The 27,863-nt window shown below is 45.9% G+C and overlaps 1 protein-coding gene across 2 annotated transcripts in view; it reads left to right on the top strand.

Annotated features, from left to right (window-relative positions):
* Window positions 1–27,863, top strand: part of TNS3 (tensin 3) — a 1,051,445-nt gene that overhangs the window by 518,632 nt on the left and 504,950 nt on the right. For both annotated transcript variants that reach the window (XM_030209265.1, XM_030209274.1), the window contains one exon: window positions 19,298–19,402. In XM_030209265.1, coding sequence (XP_030065125.1) covers window positions 19,298–19,402 — 105 coding nt within the window. The remainder of the gene's footprint in view (window positions 1–19,297; window positions 19,403–27,863) is intronic.

Genomic DNA, 27,863 nt, shown 5'->3' with positions numbered 1-27,863 from the left:
TGGGATTTACAAATTGGGCTTTTTTTTTTTTTTTCAGGTGATGTACTAATGTTCGAATTAGCACATAGCAAGTGCAAACTGTCCCCGCATTACCTCTGCATTATCAAGTTAGCATGCAGTAATCCTAACGTGCTAGCTAGATAACATGGGAACACCCACTCTCTGCCCATGACATGTCCCCTCTAAAAATATATTTTTAAAAAATAATTAACCTGTGCCTTAGCACAAGAAAACAGGTAAAATACCACAAAATGCTTTAGCACGTTTTACAGTAGCTTGTTTTCCCTTGCTGAAGGGCGCTAGGAAATAGGCTTATTGTGTGCTAACACAGGATTTTGCCACATGCTAAGCCCACATCTAGCATGCTCAGGATGTAGGGCTTGTTTCCAATAATTTTTTTTTCAGTCTGTGAGTTAATGTTTGCATTAGCGCACATTACCTGAAATAAGATTAATAGGGGAGCACATACTATCTCCTGTTTAGGAGACAGAAAGAGCTTACACATTGTGAGCACTCTATAGTACTGGCACGAAGAAAGGGGGGTGGCTGTTCCTTTAATAATCAGCATCCTTCCTCATTCCAACCTGATAAGCGAGCAGTTCGCCCTCTGTTGGCCAAACCAGCGGTGAAATCTCTAGTTCAGGGGGAAAACTACACTCCCCAGAAGCCAATGCAGGGTCATTTGGACACAGGAGGGGGAGGGGGAAGTGAATGATTGGGAGATGAGTTCTGAGCCAGGGGATGAGGAACAGCTGAGGGAAATTAGGGAGGAGGAAGAGATGGAATGCAATAAAGAGGAAGTGGGGGAGGAAGAGGAGGGAGAGTGTATGGAGGTGGCTGGTTTGGCTCAGACTCGTGGGGAAAAGGTAAAAGCTTTTGTGGCCTCTGTATTGCCAAGACTGTGGATGTTGGGGGAGGCTAAAGTGAGCCAGTGGAGAGAAGGCTGGTGGAAACAAGTAACCCAGAAACTGTCTGCTGATAAAAGATAGTGCTGTGGGCTGAACCCCTATGTGTCCCACTTGTTGACATGGTGAGCATTAAAACATAAAATGAGGGGAACGAGAGGCAAATCATCATGCGCCTGGATCACTCAGGAACCCGGGTTTGTAGTGGGACGGGAAAGTGGGGTTTTTCAAGTATGGTTTCAACAAGGCCTCATTAGGTTTAGGGACTTCATGGAGGAGGGGAGAATTAAAACATTTGGGGAACTGCAAGAAATGTATGGATTGGTAGAAACTGACAAATATGCATGTGTACAAGTTAAACACTTTATTATCTCAGAGAAGTGGGCAAAAGGGCAGCCAATTGAATGTGAGAAGTTTGAGAATGTGTGGGGTGAGATTGACAGATGGGGTAAGGGAATATCCAGAATATATAGTCACATAAGAGGTAAGGGGTTTGTAAAATTCCCGTATATGGAGGCCTGGGAAAATGACATGCAAGAGGAACTGAGTGAGGCAGAATGGAAGAGGGTATGCATGGAGGTTTAAAAAGCCTCGGTGTGTGTATTAATCAAAGAAAATGCATATAAAGTATTAAGCCGCTGGTATTATACACCAGATAGGGTTAAGAAAATGTTTGCGAAAGCCCCAGATACATACTGGAGATGTGGCGGAGAGACGGGAACCTTCTACCATATTTGGTGGGAGTGTAAGAAAGTACAAGCTTATTGGGGAAAGATCACTGCACAAATAACGGAGGCCCTGGAGGTGTTTTTCCCTTGTGAATCTAAATGGTGTTTGTTGGGATGGGGAAATAAGAGAGGACAGAAGTGGCAACAGAGAATTAAACGAATAGGCCTGGCTGCAGTAAAAACTACAATTGCGGGTCAGTGGAAACAAAGCACGGGACCCAAGATTCATAATTGGAAGGTAAAATTAAGGACAATAATAGAACTTGAAAAATTGACTGACAGACGTAAGGGGAGCTACAAGGCTGATGCACCGGAGTGGACAAAGTTAGAAGATATGTTGAATAAGGATCAGGGAGAGGACGGGACCTTAACAAATCGAGATGGGGGGAAACGGGGGTGGAGGGAAAGGGGGGAGTAGGGGACGAGGGGGGGCAGAGGGCAGGGGGAAGGTAGGGGTGGGGGGGGGAGAGATATAGGGATACGGGAAGGGGGGGGGGAGAAAATGCTTTGTAAATGTTGTGTAATGTTGGAAGCCACTTGGCTTTATTGGATGTCTTCAGTTGGAGGGACAAAATTAATACTGTGGTTATAATGTTTTGTTTAATAAAAACTTATAAATTGCAAAAAAAAAGATAGTGCTGTGGGTTAGGTTGTGTTGGTAAGCAGAGTCAGCAACTGTCATGTGGAAAATAGGACTGAACTGTGCTGGAAATAAGGACTGTTAATAATAAGCTGAATTATACATGCTGGAGGAGGGACTGATTTAAGTCAAAACTAATACTGTGTTTGAAGAACTTGAACAATAAAGCCTAGGATTTTTCTAAGAACCCTTTTAAATATCAGTTGGTTAGCTTTTTTTTTTTCACTTGATTAAAGATTTTGTTTTTAATGAGGTAAATGATTGTAACTTCTGAAAGTGGCAGGTGTTGGTCTACACTTGAGTCACTAACTTGAGTCACCTTTGGATGATGCTTAAATTTTTTGAAAAAAATATATTTGCTGACCATAGAGAAATACTGCCCCATTTTTATACGCTGTGTAATGTTTTAGGTATGTTTTTTGTATAAACATTATTTTTGGGGGGTCACGTGATGTGCTTGAGCTAAGAGGCTGTGTGTTCCTCAGGCTCCCAGACCTTCTCTCCTATAATAGAGACTCTGAGCAAAAATAATTTGGATTTATCCCTCTTTCGAGAATGGACCACGAGTTCCCACCTTTATGGACAAATATATTTGGAAAGGGGGAGCGGATATAGCTGCTAAAGGGGCTAAAAAGGAAAGCGCTAAAAACCGCATGGGAGCGGCGCTGGAAAACAAAATGGCAGAGGAAGCAGGAGAAGCTCCAGTGATCTCGGAGGAGATGATTGCAAAGCTCTCGGCGGCAATGATAACGGCGCTGGGCGAGCGCTTGGATGGGATTCACGCAAGTGTCCAGGTTCTGGCACAGGCTATTGCGGATTTTAATACCAGAGTAATGGAGCTGGAAACGAGAGTTGGAGCCGCGGAGGATGGCCTGCACGAGGTGCTGGAAGAGCTGGCAAGCCTCATGAAAGAGGTGGCAAGCTGCAATACCAAGTTAGACGATCTTGAAAATAGAGATCTTGGAGGAACAATCTACGGCTGGTGGGGCTGCCAGAGTTGTCAAATTAAAAGGATCTTAAGCAGACTCTGGAGAAATGGTTTGCGGAGCTTACTGAGTCTGGGTCGGGCCCCATACAGATTGAACGTGTGCATCGAGTGGGGCGCTGGCAGGAGGGAGGCCAAGAGTGGTGATAGCACGATTTCTGAACTTTGCACAGAAAGAGCAAGTACTGCGTAAATATAGGTCACTGCAAACGTTGACATTTCATAATTCAAAAATATTGTTATTCCAAGATTATTCAGTAGCAGTGGCGCAATTGAGGAAAGGGTATTCAGAAGTCTGCAAGAAGTTGGTGGAGAAACAGCTGCGTTTTACCTTGCAGTTTCCGGCGAGGCTTCGTGTGGTGAGAGATGGGAAGACTCATGTTTTTGAGACCAGTGAGGCGGTGAAGAAGCAGATACAGCAGTGGTTCCTCAACTAAGTGACTAGGCATTCTGTTTTGTTTTTTTTAGTCTTTGAAGGGTTGGACATGATGTTATGCTGTGTTGAATAGACTGAGACTGTGTTTTGAGGGATGAGATATATATGAATATACAGCATTAGGGGTTGCTGCTCTAGATGGGAATCTGGGGATAAGAGTTTAGTAAGGGGGTAGCATTGCAGAAGGAACGGGTTGAATGAGGGGAAATAAGAGGGGGAGGGGGAGGGATGCATCACAATTATGGCCTTTGAGAGTGGGGGAGAGGTAGAAGGGGGTGGGGAGGGTGGGGGTTGCAGATGGGGAGGGAGGAGTGGGGGGAGGGAGGGCGGGAACAGATGAAGGATGTGCAGGGGTGGGTGGTGAGAAGACTGTATATGAGGAATGTGGGTTGTGTAGAGTGGATGCTGTTTAACGTTCACTGTGGGGAAGGCTGGGCCTCACAGGGGGGATGGCAGATGGGTGTATGGGACTATGTAGGTCTGAGAATTTTCCTTTTCATAGATGGGGACATTTAAGGGGTTAACTTGTGTTTCATGGAATGTGTCGGGAGTAAACTCACCAATAAAGAGAGCCAAAATTTTACAATACTTAGGTGCACATTAAGCTGACTTTGTGGGTATCCAGGAGACCAAACTTAATGATGTAGAACATCAAAAATTGAAGTGCTCCTGGGTGTGCCAATGTTTCTTTGCATCAGCACCTAAAAGCAAAGCGGGGGTGGCCCTTCTAATAAGTAAGACGGTTCCTTTTATGCATCACCGGGTTACACATAGTAACATAGTAGATGACGGCAGAAAAAGACCTGCACGGTCCATCCAGTCTGCCCAACAAGATAAACAAGATGAGAGTGGGAGATTTGTGATTGTGGAAGGACGACTGCACCAGACACCCCTTACAATAGCTTCTGTATATGCACCTAATGTATCACAGAGGGTTTTTTTTAAAGTTTGATTGTTAAGTTGTCTATGATTTCAGGGCCCAAGATACTCCTGGGGGATTTTAACACAATACTGGACCAGAGTTGGGATACCACGGCTGGGGCGCAGAGATCTAGGCCCAGATCTCAGGAGGGCTTGGGAGTTCTGCTGAGGAGCTTGGATCTGCTGAGGAGCTTGGATCTGGTAGATTCTTGGAGGATTCTACACCCTCAAGAGCGGGATTTTACTAGGGCCCACACAACGAGGTCCAGAATTGACTACATTTTTGTAACCACAGATCTGTTTCATACAGTATTGAAGGTGGAAATAGGGCCTTTAGTGCTCTCTGATCATACACCTATTTTTGTACAGTTGGAGCTAGGGGGCGTGGGTATAAGGGATAGGTGGAGGTGGAAATTTCCGGTATGAAACTATTGGCTAAGTTTTACTGGACATATGTGCGCATGACCCGAGATTCCTCCCTGGAAAGGGTGTACAACCGTCCCCTAGGTGGATTAGTCCCTGGGAGTAAGTCTATGGGTCAATCAAAAGAGCAGTGAGGCGGAAGGATGTCCGCCTCCTGCGCACTGAATACATCCTGGAACTCCTGATATTCCTCTGGTAGGCTAACCGGCGTAGCCTGTGGGATCCTGGGAAGTGCGGTGCAAGCCTTTATGGGTGGTCGGATGTGTGGCAGGCATTCCAGAAAACAGCGAGGACTCCATTGACCAATCTCCCCTGTTGACCAATCAATGGAGAGGGCGTGAAGACGAAGCCAGGGTAGTCCCAAGATTACCGGGTGGATGGCTCGGGAGAGCACCAGGAACTGGATCACATCTTGATGCAGGGCCCCCCACCTGCATATGTAGGGATGAGGTGATTCATGTAATAGATCAGGGAAGCGTGTCCCCTTGAATGGAGGTAACCCGGAGGGCTGGTTGACAAGGCACAGATGGCCCTCCTAACCGGGACAGGAGACCGGCATCGATAAAGTTCCCCCAGCCCCTGAGTCCACCAGGGCCAAGGTATGAGCCCTGCAGAAGAACTGGAACAGACAGCAGGTTATCAGGATGGGAAGACAACCGACCCAGAGCCACTCCCTTCACGGGGCCCGGGCCAGGGCATTTCCCGACTTGTTTGGACAGGTTCCAGCAAAATGTCCAGGTTGTCCGCAATACATGCATAAGTTATTCCTCCGGCAGTGAGCTCTCTCCGCCTCAGAGAGTCGGTGCCGTCCCACTACCATGGGTTCCTCCTTCGTCCTACCAAAAGCCTCTCCGGAAGCTTTAGGGGCCCCAGTACGGGCAGGTCGGAACGTGGATCTCTGGTCGGGTCGTTGGGCGGCCCTCTCCTGGAAACGGACGTCAATCCGGATGCAGATGGTAATGAGCGCGTCCCGCTAGATCATCTTTGATTTTACTGTTCAGCTCCTGCCAGAAAATGGCCGTTAGGGCCTCCTGGTTCCAGCGGAGTTCATCAGTGAGAGTTCGGAACCGAACAGCATAGGCTCCGACAGTCCCGGCTCCCTGCTGGATACATAGCAGTTCGCTTGCGGCTGATGAGGGGCGACTAGGAACATCGAACACCACTCGGAACTGCAGCAAGAATTCCCCCAAATCTGAGAGTACCGGGTCTCGTTGTTCCCACAACGGAGATGCCCAGACCAGGGCAGGGCCTGAGAGCAATGAGATGATGTAAGTGATTTTTACCCGGTCAGATGGAAATGATCCAGGTTGTAGTTCAAATAACATTTGACACTGGTTCAAGAACCTCCGACATCCTGAGGGGGTCCAGTCAAAACGGGGTGGTTCCGGGAGCTGCAGACGCAGGGCAGGAGACTCAGCCCTAGGGCCTGGAGTCCTGGCGGAATGCTGCTGCTGAAGAGCAGGCATCTGGGAGCAGACTTCCTGGAGAACACTGGACAGTCGATTCAGCAGAGCCTGTTGCTGCTGTAAAACTTGAGCCAAGTCGGACAGCTCAGTCTTGTCCAGCGAGCTCATGGCTTCGGCTTACTGTTATGATGACTGCAGTACTGCGGTAGTGAGCCCTTGTGTCTTGACAGAGCACGGTGGACTGAAAAGGAGTGCCGTACTCGGTCAGGCAGCCGGACAAACCCTAACTTCACCTGGGGAGCGACCACCGTTCCCCAGGAGCTGAGCCCCCAGGTGCAGGTGGCCACCAGGACTTCTGGATACAAGCGGGGTCGCACAGCCGCCGGCCGTGGCAGGCAGCAAAGCTGAGAATTAGTCAGGTCCAATCCAAGGGTCAGGGCAGGCAGCAGAACAGAGAATAGTCAGGTCCAATCCAAGAGTCAGGGCAGGCAGCAGAACAGAGAATAGTCAGGTCCAATCCAAGAGTCAGGGCAGGCAGCAGAACAGAGAATAGTCAGGTCCAATCCAAGAGTCAGGGCAGGCAGCAGAACAGAGAATAATCAGGTCCAATCCAAGAGCCAGGGCAGGCGGCAGAACAGAGAATAGTCAGGTCCAATCCAAGAGTCAGGGCAGGCAGCAGAACAGAGAATAGTCAGGTCGGGTCCAATAGTCAGGGCAAACAGCAAAGTAGACAGCAGAACGCTCAATCACAAGCACCAAACCGAAGCAAAGAATGAAGGAGACTGTGGCTCTTAAATAGTCCCCTCATCGGCAGTAACTCCAGTCAGCTGGAGACAATGATCCTGGGTAGGTTGGCTGTTGGAGAGGGGTGGAGCAGCAGTGAGAGATGGCCAATCCCGCACAATCAGGTGAGGCGAAAGACCCACGCTGGAAGGAAGCCCCACCTCCGGAACGCCGACAGTCTGCGTGGCCGGCCTCCAGGACCGAACCAAAATGGCCGGCTATGATATTGAAGCGCGCCTGACAGATGCTGATAGCCAACCTGACCGGTCCCCCCCGGCCGCTTCAGAATGGCCAGCCATCGCGACCGGCCCTGTCATGACGCCTACCGCCATCCGCATGGCTGGCCATTGAGAACGGCCCGAGCATGGCCGATGCCGCCAGCCAATATGGCCGGCCACCGTTACCGAGAAAGTGCTCGGAGGTGAACCGGCCGTGCGGGTCGCCCTACAGGTGAGGAACGTAACATAGTCTCATTGCAACTCTTGGTTGAAGCTAAGGCACAAAGCAAATGAATAATGCTGTGTTTGTATTTGTGAGAAAATATTTCAGAAGAAAAAATAATTTTACTGTGTACACACCCACTGTAGTAATAAAAAGCTACATAGGGAGGATGAAAGAAACTATTTTATTCTTGTGATTCTTCAGCTAGCACTGGTAAATAAAGGTAAAGAGAGATTATGGGTGTGATTCACTAAGGGATTGTTTTACTAAGCTGTTGCAAAAAGTGGCCTTATCACATCCCTCTGCTAAGGCCATTTTTACCACAGCCACAAAATTGCCAATTTTCTATATTTTGTATTAATGGCCCTGCACTAATATTCAAATATAGAGGGAGAACTCAATTAGTAGTAAGCAAACCCAAAAAGAGGGGGGGAGTAGATTATACAAAGGAGGAAAAAGCTTCAAGAAGCTCCCTTACAGTGGCGTGGTGGGGGCGGTCCGTCCCGGGTGCACGCCGCTGGGGGGGGGGGGTGTCGGCTCCACTGGTTCCCTGCTCCCTCTGCACAATTTTACAAAGAACATGAAAACCAACCCACTTTATTTTGGTCAACAGCTAAGGCGGTGTTAAGAGGGGAGGTGATAGCATTTGTACAAGGTCGCAAAAATAAAGTAACAGCAGCCATTTTTAATTTGGAAGCACAAGTCAGGAGGGCCAAGCGCAGATACATTAACACCCAACAGAACGGCGTGTGAACAATTGCAGGTAGCTCAGATAATACTATATTCCTTATTGCAAGAAAGAGCTACTAAAGGGCTTATATATCACAAGTATAGATTCCAAAGGTTTGGAAACAGAACAGGTATAATGCTAGCCCATGTGGTAAAATCATTGGGGGGGGGGGGGGGGGGGCGGAATAGAGTAATCTCAGCAATAAAAGACAGTGGAGGTACCATACTTAATAGTAGTGAAAAAGTGGCGCAGATCTTCAAAGATCATTTTAGTTAGATATATGAATCATACAACAGGATAGGGATGGTAGAATTAGAGGACTGTTTAACGTCAGCAGGGTTACCATGTTTGAGCCCCCAAGAGGTACAAGCTTTGAACGCCCCAATAACAGGGAAATAAGTACAAGAAACGATTAAAGCATTACCTAGACACTCGGCTCCTAGCCCTGATGGGTTTACGGGCGAATTTTATAAGTTACTACTCCCAAAGGCTTGAAATTGCTACATGCATTCTTAGAGGTGGTTGAGGATGGAGAGTTCCCCCCACATGGCAATAGGGCGCTTTATAACCTTACTCCAGAAGCCAGGCCGGCCAGAAGACCGGGCGGATTCATACCGCCCGATTTCCTTATTGAACCTAGATGTTAAGATTCTAGCCAAGATACTGGCAAACCGGTTGGCGAAGTGTTTACCCCAATTACATAAGTACATAAGTAGTGCCATACTGGGAAAGACCAAAGGTCCATCTAGCCCAGCATCCTGTCACCGACAGTGGCCAATCCAGGTCAAGGGCACCTGGCACGCTCCCCAAACGTAAAAACATTCCAGACAAGTTATACCTAAAAATGCGGAATTTTTCCAAGTCCATTTAATAGCGGTCTATGGACTTGTCCTTTAGGAATCTATCTAACCCCTTTTTAAACTCCGTCAAGCTAACCGCCCGTACCACGTTCTCCGGCAACGAATTCCAGAGTCTAATTACACGTTGGGTGAAGAAAAATTTTCTCCGATTCGTTTTAAATTTACCACACTGTAGCTTCAACTCATGCCCTCTAGTCCTAGTATTTTTGGATAGCGTGAACAGTCGCTTCACATCCACCCGATCCATTCCACTCATTATTTTATACACTTCTATCATATCTCCCCTCAGCCGTCTCTTCTCCAAGCTAAAAAGCCCTAGCCTTCTCAGCCTCTCTTCATAGGAAAGTCGTCCCATCCCCACTATCATTTTCGTCGCCCTTCGCTGTACCTTTTCCAATTCTACTATATCTTTTTTGAGATACGGAGACCAGTACTGAACACAATACTCCAGGTGCGGTCGCACCATGGAGCGATACAACGGCATTATAACATCCGCACACCTGGACTCCATACCCTTCCTAATAACACCCAACATTCTATTCGCTTTCCTAGCCGCAGCAGCACACTGAGCAGAAGGTTTCAGCGTATCATCGACGACGACACCCAGATCCCTTTCTTGATCCGTAACTCCTAACGCGGAACCTTGCAAGACGTAGCTATAATTCGGGTTCCTCTTACCCACATGCATCACTTTGCACTTGTCAACATTGAACTTCATCTGCCACTTGCACGCCCAATCTCCCAGTCTCGCAAGGTCCTCCTGTAATCGTTCACATTCCTCCTGCGACTTGACGACCCTGAATAATTTTGTGTCATCGGCGAATTTAATTACCTCACTAGTTATTCCCATCTCTAGGTCATTTATAAATACATTAAAAAGCAACGGACCCAGCACAGACCCCTGCGGGACCCCACTAACTACCCTCCTCCACTGAGAATAATAGAACCTGAGCAAGTGGGATTTGTCAAAGGGTGCCAATCAGTGGTTAACGTGCGTCGTTTGTTACTGGCAATGGCTCAGAGCCAAAAGAATAGCATTTCTGCAGTGCTTATAGGTTTAGATGCCGAAAAGGCTTTTGACAGGGTGAGTTGAGATTACTTGTTTGGGGTGCTGCAGTTCCTGGGACTCACCGGTTGGTATGTACAGACGATTCAGGCACTATATACAGATCCCAAAGCCTCATTGTTAATTAATGGCATACGGATGGGGCAGATAGATATCAGACGTGGTACTCGGCAAGGGTGCCCTCTATCCCCATTACTGTTTTTGTTGTCAATAGAACCATTGTTATGTACATTGAAATGGGACAGGGGGTGTCGGGTGGAGAGATTGTGAAAACACTAGCGTTTGTGGATGATTTGCTGGTGGTGACGACCAATCCATCTGCTTCACTGGCGATATTATTAGATAGGGTGGCTCAATACAGTTTGCTATCAGGATTTAAGGTAAACATACAAAAATCACAAATATTATCAGTACTTCCGGATGAAGACAGGGGCCAGAGAAAAGGGTGTTGGCAAAGGCTGAGGGAAAAATAAAATACTTGGGAGTGCAGATTCCACAGGATTTATCACAATTGTATGTATTAAATATGAAGAAGTTGTTACAGGACACGGCTGCCAAGTTAAGGAATGTGGCAGGCATACCCGCTCTCGCTGCTGGGGAGAATAGCACTTTATAACATGATGATTGTGCCTCGCTGATTGTATGTTTTTCAAACTTTGCCCATATACCTTGCTCAACACGATGAACGCCAACTGAATAAAATGCTGCAAAACTTTCTTTGGAGAGGAAGGAGGCTGAGGCTGCTGTTATCGATTCTTCAGATACCAAAGGAATATGGAGGCCTGGGACTACTGAGTCTGAGATACTTAACAGTTGTGTGTGGTTTGAGGCACCTTAATGACTTGTTCCGTAAGACAACTGATTTCTCCACCACTAACATTGAGTTGAAGTTATTAGAACAGACCAATTTCAGTTGCTACTTGCATGGTTGTAAAAATAACATCCCGGTGGTTCTACAGAGAACCTTGATTCTATCAACTGCTACAGCGGTGTGGAGATGGATACGTAAGGCTCATGTTTTTTCACCCAAAGTCACACCATATTTGTCAATATGTGACAATCCAGAGTTCGAGCCTGGGTCACTCTACAAAGTGTTTGATAGAAGGAGGAGACATGGGCTTTAACAGAAGAGGGGCGAATTAAGTCCTTTCAGGATTTACGGGAGCAATACTCAGTATTGCCAACAGACTATTTTTACTACTGTCAATTGAGACACTATATATTGAGTTTACCATGGGAAGATCTAACGGACGATGTGAGAGAGGAATTGGCCTCAGCCATCTCATTGGGAGCGCAACAAAGAGTGCCAATGACATATCACCATCGTCATATTCCTGATACGATGACAGAGTTAGACTTTGCAGGATATGCATCCAAATTGAGTCAAGAACTGGCTTCTGTAGTGTCAGCGGTGGTATTTAAAGAACATATTTTGTCATTATACAAATCCTCCAAGTGGTCTTTTCATTAGGACTTGCATGGGATTGTCCCCAGATGGGGCGTGCATGAAGTGTAAAAAGGAAGGGGCAACGTTAGCCCATATGTTTTGGTGTTGCCTGAAGATAGTCTCATTTTGGAAAAATCTTCTCCAGCAGGTTTCTAGACAATGGTCAACAAGCTGGTGTTATGACCCACTATTACTATTTGGAAGACCAAGTCTGGGCTCGCCAACCCAGAAGGGATGCAAAGAATTTGTGCAGAGAGCAGTTGTGATGGCAAAAAATACTATACTTCTTGAATGGCATATGAAGCAGTCTCCGTCAATCCAGAAATGGCACCTCCAGATGGTGTCTCTTCTATGCATGAAACGGATAATAGCCCACAATCTTCCTCAAATGGGATTACAATAATTTAAGAACAGATGGTCTCCATTTTGGGAGTCTCTCGCTCCTGCAGCAAAAGGTCAAATATTGAACTTATGAACATGATAGAGCCTACTATTACTCCTAGGTCTAGTAGGGGAGGGGAAGGGGCGGGAAGTGGGCGTGGGTAAGGCATTAAGGTGTGGGTTTTGGGGTTGGGTAGGGGATGACATTTATTGTTGAGGCTTTGAGAACATGCAGCGAAAGTGGGGGGGAGGTAAGGGTTCGGGGGGGGGGGACTATAAAGAAAAGTGTGACCTGTTGTTATGGAAGCAGATTTTGTTTTATTCAGCTGTTCTAAAACATGGATGTTGTATGTTGGCATTGTTACTAATAAAAAGTATTGAAACATAAATATTTCTATGACAGCTCTTTTAGTTGCTTTTCAGTTAAGCTATGGAACTCGATTCCAATTCATCTCCAAAGTATAGAAGATTATTTCCAATTTAGACAGGCCTTGAAAATCTTCTTGTTTGATAAACACTTTGATCTATGAAAATTTTAAACTGTGATTGAATTCTTATAGTAACCCGCTATGATTCCTGTTGGAAATTTGCAGGATATAAATCTGGGAATGGAATGGAATTATTAAGTTACGTGCAAACTGCCAGTATTCTATAAATTGTGCACACAACTTGCATACTAACCTCCAAATTCTATAAAAGTCGCTAAGAATTGCGTGTGCAAATTTGGGTGTGTGCACAATTTAATTGAATAATGAGCCAATAAACGCCAATAATTGGCTTCTTAACAAGCAGTAATTGGTGCTAATTGGATTGAATTAAAATTTACATGCATAAATTTAGGCATAGGAACCCCGCATAAATTTTACACTTTGGTACAAAAAGGGGATGCGACCATGGGGGGGTAATGGGCAGATCAGGGGCGTTCCTATAGGTTTTTCATGTTATTATAGAATAAAGGGGATTGGCACCTAATTTAGGTGCAGGGATTTACACCAAGGTTTCATTGGTGTAAATGGTCATGCCTAAATGTAGTCATGGTTCCCAGCGTTATTCTATAAACGGTGCTTAACTTTAAGCACCATTTATAGAATAGCACTAAGTGCTTTTTTGGCATCATATATGTAGAATTTAGTCTTAAGCTTTAAAATGAACGCACAAGTTTATGGAATTAAGGGAACAGAGGCAAGATGGTGTGTGCTTTTACACAATATGAGTCTCTGTGTGTTCTGGGGCAGAATTTGAGTGGAGTGCAGTTAGGGGAGGGCGTGGAGGCTACCCTTGGGGGAGGCAAAGGGAAGAGGGAGTGGAGGCTGCTAAGGTTTGGGTGTAGGTCCAGTTCCGAAGCCAAAACTGAATAGCAAATTTCAGCTGCAGATTCAGTTTCAGCCAAGACTGAAAAAAACTGTTTTTAGTTATCCTCGACTTTAGGGTCACTTTCAAATTTCTACCCTGAGCACCAACATGTCTAACACTGGCTTTGCAGACTAGACCCCTGGAGAGTCAGTAAATGTTATCACTTTTTGCTTGGTTTTGTGGACACTTGTCCATCAGAATATATGGAGAATGCATTTGTGAATTTTGTGAATGTTTCACAAGTGAACTTCTGCTCTAAAAAGTTTTACGTTCTGTGATAATGATCTGGAAGCTGACACACCTGCATTTGTTAATAAGGTTTGTGGTAAATCACTGAATAGCTCTAAACTATATTTTAGTTCCTTCATTGTCAACAAATTTGTAATCCTCATTTGCTTAAATTTCACAGACAGCTTTAATTGGTGATTTCCAATGAATACAGTGAACTATCATTCTTTTATCAGACATTTTACCCTGCTGAAAAATAATCTATGGGTCTTGTTCAAAAATATTTTTTCCATAAACATCAAAATGTCAAAAGTTCTTTCTGAATAAGACACTTTGTATGCAGGACTGGTGGAAGGGGTAGGATATTGTGCCTTATGTGAACCTTCAGACTTTCATCCCTGTTCCCCTATCCTGTCATTAAGCTTCCTCATACTCCTTTCCTCCCCCCACTCTCACTGTGCTAGTCCCTTCCCCCGCCCCCTCCTGGGCCCACTGCTGCAGCCCTATCCTCCTTTGCAGCTGGGTGGCAATCCACAGCTGTTGCCTCACTCTGTGCTGCAGCCTGCCAAGTATTTCTGCTGCCACAGTCTTTTCCTCTGTTCACAGCTGGTGCCCCTCTCTCTTACATGCAAGAGAAGCAGCTCTTAATACAAGTGCTTCATTTTGCGGTGCTGCCAGTCTCATGGTCTGAGCCTCATAGATCTACTTGCTGGAGGGAAGTGGGCATTGTGTTAAGAACTGCTTCTCTTGCATGTCAGAGCCAGACCAAGAATAGCACCATCAGGGCCAGAGAGGGAGAAGGAAAGGGGATAGGACCTGATATACTGCCTCTCTGTGGTTACAATCAAAGTGGTTTACATATTATATACAGGCACTTATTTTGTATCTGGGGCAGTGAAGGGTTAAGTGGCTTGCTCAGAGTCACAAGGAGCTGCTTTGGGAATTAGACCCTATTCCTCTGGTTATCAGGCCTCTGCAATAACCATTAGGCTACTCCCCTTTATAGTGCATGCCTAAAGTTAGTACTTGCCTACAGGAGAAAGGCTGCAGTGCAGGTCAAGAAGCAAGTAAATGTTTGGCTCTTTCCCCAAGCCTTTAATGGAAGAAGCAACTACAGTACTAGGTATTCGCATACACAAGGACTGCATATATTGTAGCAAGACTTGCTTATCCACTCCTACTCTAGCTGAAATCATTTCCATGCATCTTTTTGACTTCAGGTGCAATTATTTTCTTTCTAACTCCTGTTACTCTCTCATCTGTCTATATGTTTCACCTTGGCTTGCACCCTAAGCTGTCAATTAAGATGTTTTACTGTATGTTGTCACAAAAGAGAGGATAACAGCATACAACCATAAACAGAAACACAAAAAAAGCAAACACTGGGCCTTCCGGAATGAGAAAAATGTTGAACGTTTATTCAAACATAGACCCGACACGGGCCGTGTTTCGATGCACAAGCGCCTGCATCAGGGGTCTGACATAAAAACACAAAGAAATAAAAATTATTATTCATGCATTCTGACTAGTAATACACATATAAAAACATAAAAAGGATCATTTAACATAAATACATTAGTTGCTTATTTTCCAAGAATCAATAAAAGAATAATAATATTCAGTGTCAAAATAATCAAATCATACAAAGAGGACCAAAATTATTATTTATTTATTTATTGCTTTTGTATCCCACCTTATCCCAGCTATTTGCAGGCTCAAAGTGGCTTACATAGTGTTGTTAACATAGTTATTCCAGTATGTCAAATATGGTTAGTATTGTGTAGAGCTTAATCAAGGGAAGAAAGAAGAAGGGAGGGAGTTATCAGGGTATTTATAGAAGGTGGGATTTCATAACTGAATGGGTTAACGATTCATTCATAAAAGAGCCTTACCAAAAAAGTCCTACAGGTCTGCTTGTGGATATACAGGATAAAATAAACAATACAGGAAATGAAGAAGAACACAGGGGAAGGAAGGCCATGGCATATTAATGAATAGGAAACACAAGTCAGGCCAATGAGTACTACTACTCCTACTTATCATTTCTATAGCGCTACTAGACATACGCAGCGCTGTACACTTGAGTACTGTAGTAAATAAAAGTATACCATTTCACAAAGCAATGAAATATAATAAAACTAGTAAAAAAAGGCCCGTTTCTGACACAAATGAAACAGGCGCTAGCAAGGTTTTCCTCGGAGTGTGTATGTTTGAGAGAGTGTATGTGAGAGTGACTGTGTGTTAGAGAGAGAGTGAATGTGCGAGTGTGTGTGTGTGAGAGAAAGAGAGTGGGTGCGAGTGTGTCTGTGAGACACAGTGTGAGAGAGAGAGAGAGAGAGTGTGTTTCACACAGATACAGTGTGTGCAAGAGAGAGATTGTGTGTGAGACATGGACTCTCTGTGAGACTGAGTGTATGAGACCAAGAGAGTGTGTGAGTGACTGTGTGACACATAGAGAGTGAATGTGATACAGTGTGAGACATAGAGTGTGTGAGAGACAGTATGTGAGAGTGAGAGAGAGAAAGACATTGTCTGTGAGAGAGAGTGTTTGAGAGAGAGAGAGAGAGAGAGAGAGAGTGTGTGTGTGTGTGTGACAGAGATACCCCCCTCTCTCTGGTGTCAGGCCCCCTCCCTCTCTCTCTCTGGTGTCTGAGCGTTACTGTGCAGGATGCTGAGCTCTGGCTGTGCTTCAAGGAACTGACCAATCCTATTTAATAGAATGCACCTCCAACATTCTGATGCCGAGAAACCTCGTGTGGTTGGTCACTTCTGCTTGTGACGAACCCGGAAGTACGTGATGTCAATTCAGGAGATGGATACAGAGAGCAGGAATGCCTCAGCCATGCAGTCAGCTTCAGAATGTTGGAGGTCCATTTTATTATATAGGATATCATAAAACAACCTGGTATAGTAGCCAACACAGTAGAAAGAATGCAAGTCGACGGGGCATGTTATAGGGATAACAGAGGACCATGTGAAAGTAACTTACATACAGTATAGTAACCAAAAAACGGATCGTAGGAATGTCCTCTGATATTTACTGCTGTAAGACAAGCTTCTCTGCGCATTTCCGCATGAGAGATCCTGTATAAGTTGCAGTGTGTGGAATAAAACAAACAGAGTTGTATCCTAACACAGTAGATGATACGGGTCTGGCACTATTAGTCAAAGTGGCCAATTACATCAGTAAAGTTTAATGACAGCGAGAGCGGGAGATATATTCATCTATTAACAAACCCAACCTTAGGAGCTTATGAACAAAAGTCAATCGCTTAAATATGAATCGTTAGGTGCCAGGTAACCGCACGCCCACCTGCAGTACACTTGCTTTCCGGGTCACCACCCCAGCAGCCTCAGGTAATTTTATTTGAACCCTTAGGGGTTACAATAGCAATACCTAACGATTCACGATACCACATGATTAAAATCGAGATTCATTTTATGAATGACAAACGCATATTTAAGCGATTTACTTTTGTTCATAAGCTCCTAAGGTTGGGTTTGTTAATAGATGAATATGTATACCCTGGAGGAAAGAAGAAACAGGGGTGATATGATACAGACGTTCAAATATTTGAAAGGTATTAATCCGCAAACAAACCTTTTCCGGAGATGGGAAGGCGGTAGAACGAGAGGGCATGAAATGAGATTGAAGGGGGGCAGACTCAAGAAGAATGTCAGGAAGTATTTTTTCACGGAGAGGGTGGTAGATGCTTGGAATGCCCTCCCGCGGGAGGTGGTGGAGATGAAAACGGTAACGGAATTCAAACATGCGTGGGATAAACATAAAGGAATCCTGTGCAGAAGGAGGGGATCCTCAGGAGCTTAGCCTAGAATGGGTGGCAGAGCTGGTGGTTTGGAGGCGGAACTAGTGTTGGGCAGACTTGTACAGTCTGTGCTAGGGCTGGTGGTTGGGAGGCGGGACTAGTGCTGGGCAGACTTATACGGTCTGTGCCGGGGCTGGTGGTTGGGCAGCGGGGATAGTGCTGGGCAGACTTATACGGTCTGTGCCAGAGCCGGTGGTGGGAGGCAGGGATAGTGCTGGACAGACTTATACGGTCTGTGCCAGAGCTGGTGGTGGGAGGCGGGACTGGTAGTTGGGAGGCGGGGATAGTGCTGGGCAGACTTATAGGGTCTGTGCCAGAGCTGGTGGTTGGAAGGCGGGGATAGGGCTGGCCAGACTTATACAGTCTGTACACTGAAGAGGACAGTACAAATAAAAAAGTAGCACATATGAAATTATCTTCTTGGGCAGACTGGATGGACCGTGCAGGTCTTTTTATGCCGACATCTACTATGTTTAATATATCTCCCGCTCTTACTGTCATTAAACTTTAATGATGCAATTGGCCACTTTGACTAATAGTGCCAGACACGTATCATCTACTGTGCTAGGATACAACTCTGTTTGTTTTATTCCACACACTGCAACTTATACAGGATCTCTCGTACGGAAATGCGCAGAGTAGCTTGTCTTACAGCAGTAACTGTCAGAGGACGTTCCTACGATCCGTTTTTTGGTTACTATACTGTATGTAAGTTACTTTCACATGGTCATCTGTTATCCCTATAACATGCCTCGTTGACTTGCATTCTTTCTACTGTGTTGGCCACTAGTACTATACCAGGTTGTTTTATGATATTTTATTATATTTCATTGCTTTGTATATTTTTATTCACTACAGAAATGGTATACTTTTATTCACTACAGTACTCATTGGCCTGACTTGTGTTTCCTATTCATTAATATGCCATGGCCTTCCTTCCCCTGTGTTCTTCTTCATTTCCTGTATTGTTTATTTTATCCTGTATGTCCGCAAGCAGACCTGTAGGACACTTTTGGTAAGACTGTTTTATGAATGAATCGTTTGTTGCATAATAATTTTGGTCCTCTTTGTATGATTTGATGATTTTGACACTGAATATTATTATTCTTTTATTGATTCTTAGAAAATAAGCAACTAATGTAATTATGTTAAATAATCTTTTATATGTCTTTATATGTGCATTGCAAAGCATCTAATGTATTTGTTAAATTATCTTTTTTATGTTTTTATATGTGTATTACTAGTCAGATTGCATGAATAATAATTTTTATTTTTTTGTGTTTTTATGTCAGACCCCTGATGCAGGCGCTTGTGTGCTGAAACACGGCCCATGGGTCTTTCTTTGAATAAAAGTTCAACATTTTGCTCAGTGTTTGCTTTTTTGTGTTACTGTATGTTGTGTCAACATGATTTGAACATTGTAAGTAGCATACTATGCCATAATATTTAAACATTTTTCTGCTGAAATTGTCTATTGCCTATGGCCAGATTGATCTTGATGTACATACACAACCGTCTTCAAAAAGACAGTAAATAAATCCTAACAAATAAATATATAAGTGAAGGCCGGTAGAAGCACTAGGTGTTGTAGCTTCCAGTCACCAAGTAGTAACACTTTAGTTTACACTGATCTTCCTTGTACCAAAATGTCTAGCACCATGAACTGGTTTAAAAAAAAAAGGCTAGATTTATTTTTCTACATTGTGTTTGACAAATTACTATTATTATTCCATAAAGGTTCTGAACACCTTCATAATGGCCCTGGAGTGACCATCGACTACAGCACTTCTGATCCATTGATACGCAGGGATTCCTATGAAAACATGAGCTCTGATGGGGAAAGTGAGTGGAATGATATTACTTTGTTTTCCTACCTGTTCTCAATGACTATTGCAGGGCCTTACACTAATGACACAGGGACGGGTACCCGCAGTAACCGCGGGGATGGGTTGGGGACAGATCCCACGGGGACAGGGTGGGGAATGGATACAGATCCCACGAGGATGGGGCGGGGATGGGGACAAAGCCCATGGGAAGGGGGACAAATTTTGTCCCTATTTCATTTTCTACTTTGAAGCCTGTTAATGAATTGGACTGTTATTTATGTTTGAGTGAAGCAGACAACGATATTTTGATTTTTTTGGAAAAACAAGCAAACATGCTGGCCAGAACTAGAAAATTTGCACGTGGGATCCGCTGGCCACAACTAGAAAATTTGCATGTGGGATTCTATACATCCTGCTACTAGCACATCTTCTAAGAGGACATCTTCTATTGCGGGATGTACTGTTGAAGACAGAAGAGCTAGACTGAATCCTGAGATTTTTGATGACTTCTTATTCATCCACAGATTAAAAAATCATAACAGTGCTTCATAGGGCATATTTCTCTCCTCTAGGGCATACAGAACAGGTTGTATTTTGTACTCCTGGACATTTTAACAGGGTGGATTAGGATTCCTTGGGGTAGTAGAAATCAGCTATTGTTGGGGTTGGAAGGGTAGAAGGTAGTGGTGCTTGCTGGTTTTATTGTTTTCTATTTATAATTTATATACAATAGTTGCACAGCATATTGTTCCTTTTTATACTTAAAAAAAAGGAAAAATCATAATTGTTCGAGGCTTCTGCAGATTAGGACAGAGCCCATGGGAATGGGGCAGGGACGGGGACAAAACTTGCGGGGACGGGGCAGGGACAGAAACAGTGCCTGCGGTGACGGAGACAGAACCTGCGGGGATGGGGTGGGGACAGAGTCAGAACCCGCGGGGATGGGGACAAACTTTGTCCCCCGTGTCATTCTGTACTTGACACATCCCGGGTGCCAGGTTGCCATGGCATCTAGAAATTGCACAATGATGCCCAGGATTTAATGCGCCTCTAACTTTTAGTGTGTGGACCTGGTATCTGCTATGCTTCTGCACTGCGATTCAGCTTGAGCCACACGATGCAGGAAGCTCAGGAGTCTCACAGGACTTGAAATTGCAAGATCAGCCTGAACTTCCTGTATCATGTGTCTCAAGTTTACATGAGAATTGAATCACAGTGGGGGCTAGGAAGCATGCTGTTTCCTCTGTAAAGGCAGCCTGGGAGGTGAGGGGAATAGGTAGCAGAGAGAGTGGGTGAAGGCTGGGGGGAGGAGTTGAGAAAGGGAGAGAGAGTTGGTGAAGGCTGAGGGGTGGGGTTTGAGAGAGAGGAGTGGATGAAGGCTGAGGGGTAGGGTTTGAGAGAGAGAGAGTGGGTGAAGGCTGAGGGGTGAGGTTTGAGAGAGAGGAGTGGATGAAGGCTGAGGGGCAGGGTTTGAGAGAGAGAGAGAGAGAGAGAGTGGGTGAAGGCTGAGGGGTGAGGTTTGAGAGAGGAGTGGATGAAGGCTGAGTGGCAGGGTTTGAGAGAGAGAGAGAGAGAGTGGGTGAAGGCTGAGGGGCGGGTTTTGAGAGACAGTAGGTGAAGGTTTAGAGGCAGTTAAGAGAGAAAGAGGGCGAAGGCTGAGGGGAGTTGAGAGAAATACTGGGTAAAGGCTGAGGGGAGGGATGAGAAACTGGATGAAGGCTGGGGGTGAGTATGAGCAAGTGAGAGACTGGTTGAAGGCTGGGGGGGCGGGTATATATGAGTGCAAAAGAGAGTAGGTGAAATCTGTGGGGAGGGGAGACTCAGTTTTTGGTGACATTTGAAACAGAGGCAATTGCTTCTTTGTTTCACTTATCTAGAGTGTGCTGTCACAAAACTGACAGCATGCTTTGGAAAGGGAGACTACTGGCTTTTGCCAGTGATTTGCAGAGGTAATGTAAGAAACTGATTTACTAAAGTTTTTTTTTGCCCACAGACACAACATATGAAAAAAGCCCTTAGTAAGCCAGTTTCTAAAAGAGCTGTTGCTGATCTGGAAGGTAATTCTCCCCCCACCTCAAACTTCACTGGGGACAATGTTAGAAAGATGGGGAGGGAGAAGCAAGCCAGGTGTCTGCTGCAGGCTCCTAAGTTTTTGGGCTAGATTTTGTGAAAATTTGTCGAGGCCTACTGTAATGGATAGTTTTCAATATTAGTATTTGTCTTAACTTTTGTATCATATAAGGTAGGTCATTATAATAGAATTTAGTTTATAGTCAGCTCTTGCCCATCTTCATTGTAGAAATTGATTTATGCATGTAGTAGTGATGAGGTTGACTTCTGTGTTGGAACATCAAGTCAGAAGGACATTTTGTGAAAGCAAGATGTCAATGCTGGGCAAAATAGTGGAAACTATTATAAAGAACAAAATTATGGAATACATGAAGGGGCATAATCGAACGGAGTGCCCAAGTTTTCATGAGGGCGTCCTCGCAGGATGGCCCTGCGAAGGGGCGTGGAAACCTGTATTATCGAAACAAGATGGGCGTCCATCTTTCGTTTCGATAATACGGTCGGGGATGCCCAAATCTCAACATTTAGGTCGACCTTAGAGATGGTCGACCTAAATGTTGAGATGGTCGTCCCCGGTTTTCAGCCATAATGGAAACCAAGGACGCCCATCTCAAAAACGACCAAATTCAAGCCCTTTGGTCGTGGGAGGAGCCAGAATTCGTAGTGCACTGGTCCCTCTCACATGCCAGGACACCAACCAGGCACCCTAGGGGGTACTGCAGTGGACTTCAGAAATTGCTCCCATGTGCATAGCTCCCTTACCTTGGGTGCTGAGTCCCCCAACCCCCCCCCCCAAAAAAAAAAACCCACTACCCACAACTGTACACCACTACCATATACCTAAGGGGTGAAGGGGGGCACCTGCATGTGGGTACAGTGGATTTCTGGTGGGTTTTGGAGGGCTCACATTTACCACCACAAGTGTAACAGGTGGGGGGGGATGGGCCTGGGCCCGCCTAGGTGAAGTGCACTGCACCCACTAAAACTGCACCAGGGACCTGCATACTGCTGTCATGGAGCTGGGTGCGACATTTGAGGCTAGCAAAAAATATTTGTAAAGTTTTGTTTTTTTTTAGGGTGGGAGGGGGTTGGTGACCACTGGGGGAAGTAAGGGGAGGTCATCCCCGATTCCCTCCGGTGGTCATCTGGTCAGTTCAGGCACCTTTTCACGGCTTGGTCGCATGAAAAAAATGAACCAAGTAAAGTCGGCCAAGTGCTCGTCAGGGATGCCCTTCTTTTTTCCATTATCGGCCGAGGACGCCCATCTCTTAATCATGCCCCAGTCCTGCCTTCGCTACGGTGCCGACACACCGCTGTGAATTTTGGTCATCCCCGTGACGGAAAGCAGTTGAGGAAGCACAAAATCGGCTTTTGATTATGCCAATTTGGGCGACCCTGAGAGAAAGACGGCCATCTCCCGATTTGTGTTGGAAGATGGGCGCCCTACTCAAACATGGTTTAATGGGACAGTGTCAACATGGGTTCAGCCGAGGGAAGTCTTGCCTCACCAATTTGCTTCATTTCTTTGAAGGTGTGAATAAACATGTGGCTAAAGGGGAGCCGGTTGATGTAGTGTATCTAGATTTTCAGAAAGCTTTTGATAAAATTCCTCATGAGAGACTCCTGAGAAAATTAAAGAGTCATGGGATAGGAGGCAAGGTTCTGGTGTGGATTAGGAATTGGTTATTGGACAGAAAACAGATGGTAGAGTTAACTGGCCATTTCTCTCAATAGAGGAGGGTGAACAGTGGAGTGCTGCAGGGATATGGAAATCAGAACGAGTGAGGTGATTAAATTTGCAGATGACACAAAACTATTCAAGGTTGTTAAAACATGTGCGGATTGTGAAATATTGCAGAGAGACCTTAGAGAATTGGAAGAATGGACATCCAAATGCACATTGGAAAGAATAATCCAAATCATAGTTACCTGAAGCTAGGGTCCACCTTAAGGGTCAGCACTCAAGAAGAAGATCTGGGTGTTGTTGTAGATAATACGCTGAAATCTTCTGCTTAGTGTGCAGTGGTGGCCAAAAAAGCAAACAGGATGCTAGGAATTATTAGGAAAGGGATGGTGAATAAGACTGAAAATACAGTAATGCCTCTGTATTGCTCCATGGTGCAACCGCACCTTCAGGGCCGTGCTAACCCGGTAAGCGAGGTAAGCATGGCAGGGGGGCGCTTCCCTCTGGGGGGCGCCGCCGCACCATGCTCACATCGCTCGCCCTCCCCCAGCATCCCTTTTCCTTTTTTTTTCTTTTTAAATTTACTTCCGTGGTGGCGGTTCCGGCAGCGCAGCGTCAGGGAAGGAGGCGGCGCTCCCGACGTCTCTAGCCTTCCCTTCGCTGTGTTCCGCCTTCTTCTGACATCAAGGATGATGTCAGAAGAAGGCGGAACACAGCGAAGGGAAGGCTAGACGTCGGGAGCGCCGCCTCCTTCCCTGACGCTGCGCTGCCGGAACCGCCGCCACGGAGGTAAATTTAAAAAGAAAAAAGAAAAGGGATGTTGGGGGAAGAGAAGAGGGTGGGCAGTTGAACAATGGGAGCGGGAGGGCAGGGGAGAAACGACAGCAAGGATGCGAAGGGGGGGCATGGATGCGAAGGGGGGGGGAGAAGAGGGCGGGCCAGGCTGGGACATGGGAGAGAGAGGGAGCATGGATGCGAGGGGGGGTCATGGAAGGGAGAGAGGGGAATTGCTGGAAAAGGATGAATGGAGGGGGCAGGGGACAGAGGAGCATGGATGGGAATGGATTGGGAGGGCAGGGCTCAGGGAGAGAGGGGAATTGCTGGAAAGGGATGAATGGAGGGGGCAGGGGACAGAGGAGCATGGATGGGCATGGATTGGGAGAGCAGGGCTCAGGGAGAGAGGGGAATTGATGGAAAGGGATGAATGGAGGGGGCAGGGGACAGAGGAGCATGGATGAGCATGGATTGGGAGGGCAGGGAGAGGGGAATTGCTGGATAGGGATGAATGGAGGGGACAGATGGGCATGGATGGATATGGATTGCAGGCCAGGGCTCAGGGAGAGAGGGGAATTGCTGGATAGGGATGAATGGAGGGTGCAGGTGACAGAGGAGCATGGATGGGCATGGATTGGGAGGGCAGGGCTCAGGGAGAGAGGAATTGCTGGAAAGGGATGAATGGAGGGGGCAGGGGACAGAGGAGCATGGATGGGCATGGCTCAGGGAGAGAGGGGAATTGCTGGAAAAGGATGAATGGAGGGGGCAGGGGACAGAGGAGCATGGATGGGCATGGCTCAGGGAGAGAGGGGAATTGCTGGAAAAGGATGAATGGAGGGGGCAGGGGACAGAGGAGCATGGATGGGCATAGATTGGGAGGGCAGGGCTCAAGGAGAGAGGAGAAATTGCTGGACATAGAGGGGAGGGAAGAGAGATGAAGGAGATGAAATGAGGGAAAAGGAAGAGAGGAGAAAAACTGCACATGGATGAAGAAAATAGGCAGAAGCTGAGGACCAGAAATGAAGAAGAAAGGAGGAAAGGAAAGAAATAAATGGAAAGGAAGCCCTGGAAATGGAGTTAAGAGGACAGATAGCAGCAGAATCAGATACTGGGCCAGCATGATCAGAAAAAGAAAGTCACCAGATAACAAAGGTAGAAAAAAAATCATTTTATTTTCATTTTAGTGTTTGGAATATGTCCACTTTGAGAATTTACATTTGCTATCTTATTTTGCAATGTATAGCAATTTGTTTCTAAGAATATTGCTGACAATTCCTGTCAGTGTGGCAAGTGGTGAGCGATCATTTTCACGGGGGGGGGGGGGGGGGGGGGGGGGGCCGCCGCCAACTGATAGTCTGCAGGGGGGGCGCCAACTGATAGGCTGCAGGGGGGCGCCAGAGACCCTAGGCACGGCCCTGCGCACCTTGAGTATTACATTCAGTTCTCGTCACCGTATCTCGAAAAAGATACAGCGAAATTAGAAAAGGTTCAAAAAAGAGTGACCAAAATGATAAATGGGATGGAACTCCTCTCATATAAGAAAAGCCTAAAGAGGTTAGAGCTTTGTAGCTTGGAAAAGAGAAGGATGATGGGAGATATGATTGAGGTCTACAAAAATCCTGAGTGCTGTAGAACGAGTAGAAGTAAATCAATTTTTTACTCATTCCAAAAGTACAAAGACTAGGGGACACTCAAGGAAGTTACATGGAAATACTTTTAAAATAAATGAGAGGAGATTTCACTCAATGAATAGTTAAGCTCTGGAACTCTTTGCCGGAGGATGTGGTAACAGAGGTTAGTGTATCTGGGTTTAAAAAAGGTTTGGACAAATTCCTGGAGGAAGAGTCCATAGTCTGCTATTGAGACAGACATGGGGAAGCAACTGCTTGCCCTGGGGTTGGTAGTATGGAATGTTGCCACGATTTGGGTTTTTCTGCCAGGTACTTGTGACCTGGCTTGGCCACTGTTGGAAACATGATATTGGGCTAAATGGACCATTGGTCTGCCCTTATGTTCTTATGTAAGGAAACTTGCAAAAATAGTCATTTGATAATGCTTTAAGGTATTTTAAAGCATAATCTAGGAAAACTTTGAGAAAATGCTGAGGCAGCTGGGTGGTCCTTAATAATGGTGCAGTGATTCATAAATCTGTCCTTGGGGACCCTTAGCCAATCAGTTTTCAAGATATCAAAGCAAATTGATATCCTGAATGATATGAGCACAAGATTGGGTTAAGTTTATCATTCATTTTTTGTTTTCAAATTATGCTTTACATGTAGAAAGTGGCTCTTATCATACAGAGGTATACACATGTTAAAGTAGATGCATAGCAAGATTGTCCTGGTGTGTAGTTCCTGTCTTCAGGACTGTTGTTGTAGTGATCAGACTAGGAATCAGTGGTGTGCTGGAGCCGGCTCGCACCGGCTCGCAAGAGCCGGTTGTTAATCTTTCAACCGACTTGCGAGCCGGTTGTTAAATATAGTGAGCCGGCTCTGGCTCTCCTCCCTCCCTCCGGATCCTCACCGACGCCGTTCTTCTAATTCTTCGGGGCAAGGCAGTGTTGCCTGCCCGCTGCCAGCTCACTCTCCCTCGCTGCCGATTCGTGCTTTAAAAATGGCCACCGAGACTTCCAAAGGTGGCCTCGCGAGACTTCTGAAGTCTCGGCGGCCATTTTGAAATGCGAATCGGACGGCAGCGGGGGAGAGTCAGCTGGCAGCGGGCAGGCAAGACTGCCTACCCCGAAGAATTAGAAGGAGGAGGCAGGTAGACCCGAAGCATACTTGGGGTGAGGGTGCTGTCTATGTTTGGGGGGGAGGGGAAGTTGGGTGGAGGAACTGGAAGGGATTTTTGTGACGTTTGGAGGGTAGGGGGATTAGAAGGGTTTGCATGATGTTTCTGGGTGTGGGAGAGAGGGAGATTGGAATCTTCGGGGAGGGGGACGTTGGTACCCAGGGGGGAGTTGGGTGGAGGAATTGGAAGGGATTTTTGTGACGTTTGGAGGGTAGGGGGGATTAGAAGGGGTTTGCATGATGTTTCTGGGTGTGGGAGAGAGGGAGATTGGAATCTTGGGGGAGGGGGACGTTGGGACTCAGCCGGATACTCTTAACAGGCCCCGACTGAATATCAGATGGTCAGTATTTAAAAAAAAAAGTGCTAACTGCTGCAGGCTCAATATTGATTTTGAGCTTTTGGAAGTAGAAGTAAATAGTAGAGAGAGTGATCCCAGGGGCCCATGGAGGGCATGGGAGAGGAGGGTCGCTGGGTATGGGTGCATGCAGGGCAGGGGAGAGAAGGGTCCCTGGACATGGGTGGATGGAAGGCAGGGGAGAGGAGGGGAGAGAGAAGAAATGCTGGACATAGATGGCGGGGAGGGAAGAGTGAGGAAGGAGATGAGTTGAGGGGAAAGGAAGAGAGGAGAAAAACTGCACATGGATGAAGAAAATAGGCAGAAGCTGAGGACCAGAAATGAAGAAGAAAGGAAAGGAAGCCCTGGAAACGGAGTTAAGAGGACAGATAGCAGCAGAATCGGATACTGGGCCAGCATGATCAGAAAAACAGTCACCAGACAAAAAAGGTAGAAAAAAAATCATTTTATTTTCATTATAGTGTTTGGAATATGTTCACTTTGAGAATCAGGTGCTCAACATTAAAAGTTTATATTTATTTACTTATTTATGGCATTTTATCGCACATTAAACATGAATTAGATTGGAACCTGAGATCATTTAATTTTTTTTTCCTGGAGGAATGCATTGCCACCCCCCCCCCCCCCCCCCTGGCTCTCTCCCTGGCTATAGCCAGCTCTGCAATTTGGGGGGGGGGGGCGCAGAGGGGGACAGGGGACGCAGAGGGGGATCGGGGAGAGAGCCTGTTGTTAAACATTTACCAGCACAGCACTGCTAGGAATAGTAGGAGGATAGGGCTGTTAAAACTGAGGAAAAAATCCCTT

This window comes from Microcaecilia unicolor, chromosome 1 (assembly GCF_901765095.1).
Source record: "Microcaecilia unicolor chromosome 1, aMicUni1.1, whole genome shotgun sequence".
NCBI classification, from domain to species: domain Eukaryota; kingdom Metazoa; phylum Chordata; class Amphibia; order Gymnophiona; family Siphonopidae; genus Microcaecilia; species Microcaecilia unicolor.
The sequence above is the reverse complement of the archived record's forward strand: the minus strand, read 5'-3'. Positions and strand labels throughout refer to the sequence as shown.